This window comes from Rhagoletis pomonella, unplaced genomic scaffold (assembly GCF_013731165.1).
Source record: "Rhagoletis pomonella isolate Grant_MI unplaced genomic scaffold, Rhpom_1.0 Rhpom_scaffold_00002, whole genome shotgun sequence".
Lineage (NCBI taxonomy): Eukaryota > Metazoa > Arthropoda > Insecta > Diptera > Tephritidae > Rhagoletis > Rhagoletis pomonella.
Genome location: NW_023458556.1, coordinates 45,541,008 through 45,549,180, shown reverse-complemented (window position 1 = coordinate 45,549,180; position 8,173 = coordinate 45,541,008). Strand labels below are relative to the sequence as shown.

At 31.1% G+C, this 8,173-nt stretch overlaps 1 protein-coding gene across 1 annotated transcript in view; it reads right to left on the bottom strand.

Moving 5' to 3' along the window:
• Positions 1–4,213, bottom strand: part of LOC118733695 (lateral signaling target protein 2 homolog) — a gene marked incomplete at its 5' end in the record, with an annotated part of 35,417 nt that extends 31,204 nt beyond the window's left edge. Inside the window, 1 exon segment of the mRNA XM_036463206.1 lies at positions 4,108–4,213. Within this exon segment, the coding sequence (XP_036319099.1) occupies positions 4,108–4,213 (106 nt within the window).
• Positions 4,214–8,173: the final 3,960 nt, after the last annotated feature.

Here is an 8,173-nt window from a genome sequence, read left to right as displayed (position 1 = left end):
CGCAAACTGTAATGGTAAAGGAAAATATTATTTTGAATTTATTCGAAAATTTAATAATACTCGCAAAAAATAGGCAAATGGCGGAGATTTATTGCAAGTGCATTTTAAATTACTCATACGCCCTGTACTACACACATTGCCTTGTGATGAAAGCAAACGAAAAATCAAATCAAAGCTAAATTTTCAACAATTGATTAATAACTACGTAAAAATGTATGTTTGATCAAGTCGTGATTAATATGTAGGTAAATTATTTGATATTTTGTGATGTGGTACTTAGTTGGGACTACAACGAATGCAAAATAAAAACATAGAATTTGTTTAATAAAATAAAAAGGTTCTTATAAAAAACAAAAAAACAAAAAACTGCACAGATAGGACAAATACATCAAGGTGGTACTTAAAATGTATACGGTATGGGGCACCCCATTATTTTGTTTACGCACAAAATAAATACATCCACGAAAATTTTAGGGGGAAAAATTTAAATTTTTTAAATCGAAAAATACGATAAAATTTTGACTTGAATATCATTGAAATATGTTTACATAAATTACTAAACTCTCTGAGTTACAACCGCTCAAAGCAAAAAATTTTTAGAATTTTTGCCATTAAAAATATCAATTTTTTGAGCACAGGTGAATCACAAAATATTTTTTTTTTGAAATTTTCGTGGATGTGTTTTTTTGATATTTTGACTTTGTTGATATCTTAAGTACCACCCTAATAAACCTAGACCTGTGTATGTTTATGTATATAAATAACACGCATTTGTAAAAGTTTAGACATATATAAACATATCAATATTGAAAAAGTAAATAAAAAATTTACACAAATATGTTATCATACACATACAGAGTTGCACAGTTGCATATACATAAACAGCTGCTGAATTTCATGAAGAAGCACGCAACAATTATATTAATGCAGATAGATACGCACATTTGACATAGACACACACACACACTCAAATTCACATAAAATCGCATGAAAAGTTTTATACTTAAAATGTTTACATATGTGTATGTGTTTCGCATTTTTTGTGGTTATATTTTCAGCGTTTTTTCCCAGGTAAACACTAGCAATAGCAGAGCACATACATTTAATATATACATGTAGATATGTATGGATGTAGGTATTCATATATACATACATGTATTCATCATACATACACACATATATACATAGGGGGAAGTGAGGACAGAAAACCAAGCAAAAATTTGTTTTCATCTGATTTTCGGTTGAATTTCATTTCAAAATGGTTTATTTGCTGTTTGTTTAGTTTTTGTTGTGTTTGTTATTTTTTTAACTGTTGATATTTGTCTGTTGCTGCGAATTCAGTCGAGTTTTTAGTTGTATCGTTGCATAAAATTTTTGAATGCTATTTCTATGGGATTTTGTTTTTTAATAAATAAAATTTCGTGATTTTTTGCCTTAAAACCTAACAAAGCAAAATTTTGTGCCATAAAATTCAGATGTTTAATTGTAAGAAAATAAAAGCCCCATAAATGGAATTTAGTGAAAATTTTGATAACAGATTGTGATGTTAGTTAGTAGAAATTAACTAAAATTGAAAAGCAAAAAATTTGATATTTAACTGAAAGTAGGAGTACCTGTGTAAATATTTTTACTTGAGCAGCGTGTATTGTAAATCGCGAAATAATAGATTTGGCTATAACTGGCAGCTTTATAATTTTTTTTATTACAATATAGAAAACTGTGAACCGATATTTGAAACCAACAGTCGGATTCGATAATTCGATAATCCGCTATCGCTAATTTTGATCGTCAAAAATCTCCAAAAAATATCAGACGCGCCTAACAACATGCAACATATAGTCACATGGCCCTCATACAGCTGAATCTAATGGCTTGCACATTGCATCTATTACTTTTTCATGTTGTATACTTTTAGGCCCCACTGCCTTTCATTTAAGGACTTTTGGTGATGAATATTAAGCGCAGCGTTTGGCAGAATTCCACTGCCGAATAGTACAATGCTAATCGAAATATTTATCTAAAAAGAATGGCAACTCATAGAAATATACTCCTTTTAGGCCTGAAACTATGCAGCGAATAACTTTTATTAAATTTGTGTGCATTTATTTAGCGCTTGAATCTAATTTTTGCGGCATAGTTTTGTACAAAAAAGCTGCCATAATGCCAGTAATGAATTAAAACAAAACACATAGTATACTTTAAGGGTACTTTTTTCTAATTTCTTGTTTAATATTCGAGTTTCACAATCATTTAAATTTTAGCCAAATCCACCATTTATAATTTCAAATTATAATTGGAAATAATGTTTCTTTTTAAAATTCCACGTGTGGCCATATAAGAGCATATGTAGTGCTTGTTGTAGTAGATAAATTTTGCACAATAATGTAAGCATCATAAAAGCTTTTAGAAACAATTGTTATTATTTAGATGTAAAAAAGGTGGAACAAACCAAAGATTAAATATTAAAAATAAACAAAAATTATTTGAATTTTTAGCGTTTTAAATTTTTACTAAAATTTTTAAAATTCTTTAAATCAAAAAAAAAGTATTGCTAACAATTACATAGCGCGCTGTATCCGAAACTGCAAAAAAACTCAATAGTGAGTACTTCCTAACCCCAAAAGGTTTATCATAAATTCGGGTACTATATTTTTGACTAAAAATGTGACAAATTTTCCTATATTCATTGCATATCTTACGCTGGACTTTCTGTCTATAATAGGAACCATTACATAGATGAATTGTCCAGAGAAGCTTTCTGTGCCCGTTACGAATGCACAAGAGCTTTTGGAAGGTCTAAGTACTTATCACAGGTACTTTACCCTACACACTAACAAGGCTCTTATAACTATCCTAGACCTTCCGATAGGTTTTCAGACTAGCTGAGGTGCAAGTTTTCATCAAGATTCCAAGTGAAAAGCGAATAAAATAACGCCAAACTCCTGGACTATCCAAAGTACTGTTGCAATTATCGCTGATAACCTTAGGCTAAAGAATAAAGTCCACACCGACATCCATTCGAAGAAACTAATACTTTCTGTTTCAACAACTACTGTCTTAACCTTGAATCGGATAATTCCATGAGAGGACAGTAACGGTTCCCTTAATCACTTTTTAATCAGATTTTTTTTAATTTTTTTGAGTATGCAGATTTGTCAATTCTATTATAATAAAGTGCAAGTTTTAAGTAGCTAGGAATTACCGTTGATTTTTGGCAATATTTTCACGCAGTCTCTTTCATACAAAAAATTTTTTTCGAAAATACTTCATATGGAAAAAATGCAAAACATCTTCAACAAAAAAAAAAAAATTCTCAAAAATCAACGCGATTTTTGACTAATTTCGGGCTTGCATGTTCTATTAGAATTTAATGGGCTGCAAAACTGCATACTCAAAAAAATTCTAAAAACTCTGATTAAAAAGTTGAAAATTTTGATGAAAATATCGCGAGTTTTGAACAAAGTTTAGGAACTATATTTTTATGTTTTTTGTCTTGAATTAACCATATTTTTACACAAAATTGGCGGAAAAATATTAGTAAACAATTGTTGCATATATTGTGAAAAATTTGCTGTGCCAATACTTTGTTGTGGCAGTGTATGAATTTTCAGGTTTACTCAATAAATTTTTCCCTATTTGACCTTTAAATTACCTCGAACCTGACATGATGGGGGCTAACAGACCTCGGATCCGGGTTCAGCAAGTACATAGTGATATAGAGGTTAGGTTCAATATGCAGAAACTTTTTTTTTTGGTAAAAATGTGTAATTGGAAAATAAAAATATTAATCAAATGAAGTTGAGCATGAAACTAAAATACATTTCAAATCCAGAAATTTTCGAAAAATTTGTTTTTTTTTTAATTATGTAAGTACGAGTATTTCGCAAAGACTAATATTCTATTACTTTGCCGTATTTAATGTATTTTCTCTTTTTGCTTTTTGTGCTGCTTACACTATTGTATAAAATTCTTTGTTTTCTTTGTTGTTGCTGTTATACCTAAATAAATAATTTTCGTGTTTCGTTATTCGTTTTTGGTTTCTGTTTTTTTGTTCTTGTTTGTGATTTTTTTTGTTTCTTCTTCTTATGATTTTGCTTGGTACTCTACCTGTAGCAAACCGCCAGAGTTGCGAAACTAATGAAGACGCATTTCACGATAACGGTTAATATGATGACCATGGTTAATGTGCTGATCCTATTTTGGTCTGAGGTGCCTGTAAAATGTCGGATGGAAGGAAGGATCGTTTCCAATTCATTCAATAACAGTTACTCAATTCAATTAAGGTTTAATTAAAATAAGGTTTTCTTTTTGAAATTTAAATAATTTTGAATTTTTTTTGAGTTTGTTTGTAAATGCAATGAGAGCACAATAAAATGCAGTACAAGACTTTATTATAACAGTTAGTTTGTTCTAGAATATTTTCACTTTAAACTTTTGTGTATAAAACGTAAGTAAAAAAAAAAAACGAATATGTACTCAGAATATTTTGAAAATAGAAAATAGTAATATAAATTACTTAGGTATGTATGTATATACATTAGGGCGGGCCATTTTTTACGATGCGCATATAGCACATAATGATTTTATGTGTAATTTTAAGCTAATTTGCCGAAGAAACCATGGGTCTAAAATCAATTTGGAGTTTGCCAAATCGCGAAAATTGGTTTCGAAGGGAATATGAAAATTTTCACTGTTAAGCCCTCTAGTGGAAGCTTTAAGAAAAAGATAATTGCAAAAATGGATTCCTCATACCAAAAAACCCTTCTGGCATATTTTAATACAAAATATTAGCACTACAGCAAAATGCTAAGAAACTTTTTTCGCAATTTGCCAAACTCCAAATTGATTTTAGACCCATAGTTTCTTCGGCAAGTTTGCTTAGAATTACAAGTAGAATCCCCCTATGCATTGCCGAAAAAAATCTCCCATACAAATTTACCCCCCCTAATGCACATATTGTTTTGCAGTTTTAAAGTCACCTATGCATATTATTAGATTTTTTTCTTACCATTGGCTTACCATAGCGCAAAAGGGCAAAAAGCAGCACATATTTTATCTAGTTTAATTGACAAATTTTAATGCTTACTAGGGAATTGGGGGATTTTTGCTTTATAAGCTGCATTTGCAAGTGCTAAGAGCGCAAATACGGTTGATATTTTCCATGTGCACTTGTACAGGTTTGTCTTACTTTTTATTTTTATATGCACGTATGTGCATAATAATATTTTTTATTGGCTATTGATGACCTAGTGATAGTGTTTGTCATTGCTAATATTTAAAGGGAGCATCAGCTGCTCCCTTTTTGTTTTTGGTGTAAACAATTGTTGCTTCTGGCGTGATTACCATTGTCATATCACAGAAGGATTTGTGAAAAAAAATTCGATATGGAAGCAGTGAAATATTGTTTAGAGGAGGATGTTTGGGAATTCTTCGAAATTTGAGTTACATTTTTAATAAAATACTCTTCAAAGGATTTTATACTACGGAAAAGAGAAAATTTTTTATAAAGCATACTCGTATACATATATATGATAATACTAATTTTTAGCAACACTATTATGCGTTTAAATGTACAAATAGTTTTTATAATGGTTTTTTTAAATTGACATCCCTTCTTTTGTTGTTTTTTTTTAAATTTAGTTAAGGCGCTCGCATTCTCGTTTTTCGTCACATTAGAGTAATTTTAAATTCCGAATAAATTGCTGACAATATATTTCTCTTACTCTCAAAAAAAAAAAATTTAAGATAGTGAAATAATTTTTGCAATTAATTTAATATTTTGAATCAATTAGTTACACCGTTTTATACTTATAAATATTTAGTTTTAACTTGTATATACATATATTTTCCCTCTTCTTGTTAAAATACTCTTGCAGTTTATAGAATAACTAATATGGTTTAATAATTTGATATTATTTGTACAATGCATTAAAAATAACGCTACAGGAATACGAGGAAGGGATATTAATTTACTTCAAAAATAAATTAAATTTTTTCATTTCAAAAGCTTGTTAAAAATCTACGCAATGTTGGGTTTATTAGCATAGTGGCATATTTTTCCTTTCAACTTTTTTTTTATGTCGCGCAGTACTATGCAACATTTCACTGCTTTGTAGCATTTTCCTATACTATATTACTGTTAACGTTTTCTTTAATAAATCCTAGTGTATATCGTCGGCTGAGTGGAAGGTCGACCTATCTCTTCAGCTCGTTTGAAAAGACTCTATCTCAGAATAATTTTCAAGAAGGCCCTATTTCAGAATTTAATTGAAAAACGCCCTACCTCAAATGGATATATACTGAAAATATGCTGAGTTAGGGCGTTTTTCAATCGGCAGCTGGGATAGGGCGTTCTCCAACCAAATTCTGAAATAGGGCTGGCTGCCGAGCTTTTGTCGCACTCCCACTCCACCATCGATATAAATCCTAAAAATTATTTTAGGATGGCAAGGATGCAAAGCCAAAATGATAAACCAAAATCAAATTTTAAATTAAAGATGTAAGTTTTGGCTATTTTTAAAGCAGGTAAATAATAAAATAAGAAATATGACATGTATAAAATTGAATAAACATAGAAACAACTTGTGAGACTTCGAAAATTTCTATTCGATTTTACAACGTAAAAACCACCAACTATTGGGGTACAAAAGCAAGCTAGCTCTGATGCGGAATGTTGCATATTTAGAAGACAGTGCTTTGGGCGCGCTGAGCACCTTCAGTCTCACTGCTCAAGATTCTGCCGTCGCGGGTTATGGTTCTTGACTCTGTATTTTTTCTCTGTGGCAAATCCAGTCGATCAATAGATCACAAAAAAGGTTAAAAACCCGCAAAAGTGTGCACCGCATCCATAAGAACTCTTGGCGAAATTAAGGAACAGTTGAGTTCTTTGTGAGGTATTTACTAGGACCTAACCTAATCTAATACTTAGCTAAAAGCGACATTTTTTCTGGGTGAGAAAAAGTTATTAGCACGACTTAAACAAAGAAATGTCGTACTTAAATCTGCTAGAGACAATCATAGCACAGAATAGCGTTGGTTAGGTCCGCTTATGTGTGAACTTTGATGTATAAGCCGAATTTTAATGACAATAAGCTATTGTATTGTAGGGTATTGCTGTATTGTAAGAGATTTTCTGTTGTTTACTTTTGAACATACTTATGTAAAAGCAGATTATTTCCTTATCCGATTAACTCAAAGTCAATTTACGCCTGCGTAGATGTTTGCGGCTCTATACCTTTGGTTACATACGACACAATTGACGTCTGTCGCAGACTTAAATAAAGGCAGCCTTAATTTACTGCAAAATTAGTTTCAACGATTTTTCGTTAGCTCTGTGAGCTTTAGAATATCTCCTTATGAGTTGTAATTGAATAGTTAAAAATTATTTTCTTACTTGAGCGAATATATGTAAATGATATATCGAATTTTGTTTTTATTTTAATTTGCTTACCCTTTCATAAATCAGACCTCACTGATAGAAGTAAATTTTGTCGGCAAATTTTTGAATTATTAAGAGCTCAGCTTTAGAAGGAATGCAATTAAATGTAGGCGGTGCGTTGCCGCATTGGCTAAAGGTCAATAAAAGGGGAGTTCGAACCCAAAGGTTACCGCCCAATACTTAGGAAATAAGATATGTGGCAGGAAAATATAAACTGAAAACACACATTGCGGAAATTTTATTGCACTTTTTGTGCTTGCTATGGAAAATTACATGAGGTTTTTGTGTGCCCTTTAGTGGCAGCCTTGGAAGGGTCCAATTCTGCTTTTGCAAGCATTCCTAGCATCACCAGGCTGTAGATGAGCTGGTAGTTTCCGGAGCGGGCACCAAAAGGTGCAGGCTTTCGAATTGGGCATTTTACACCGGAAGATGCACCCCCAATATTTTTGTATTTGTTTGTCTGTGTTAGACAGGCAGGCCTTAGCGGAAAGTATGGATGGAAAGGTCAGTAGAGGAATGATAAAACATAAAAAATTGAACTAACATAAATAGTTAATACTTATATGAAAATATATGAAAATTACACTTTTTAGAGAATAATCGTTTTTTTTTTAACTCCCAGCTACCAATAGCTGCTTGAAAAAGCAAAAACAAAAAAAAAACAATTCCATTTTAAGAACACTTTTGACTTTGCATCCTGCGTTCTTAATTTGAGTATCCTTTATGCATTTTTTT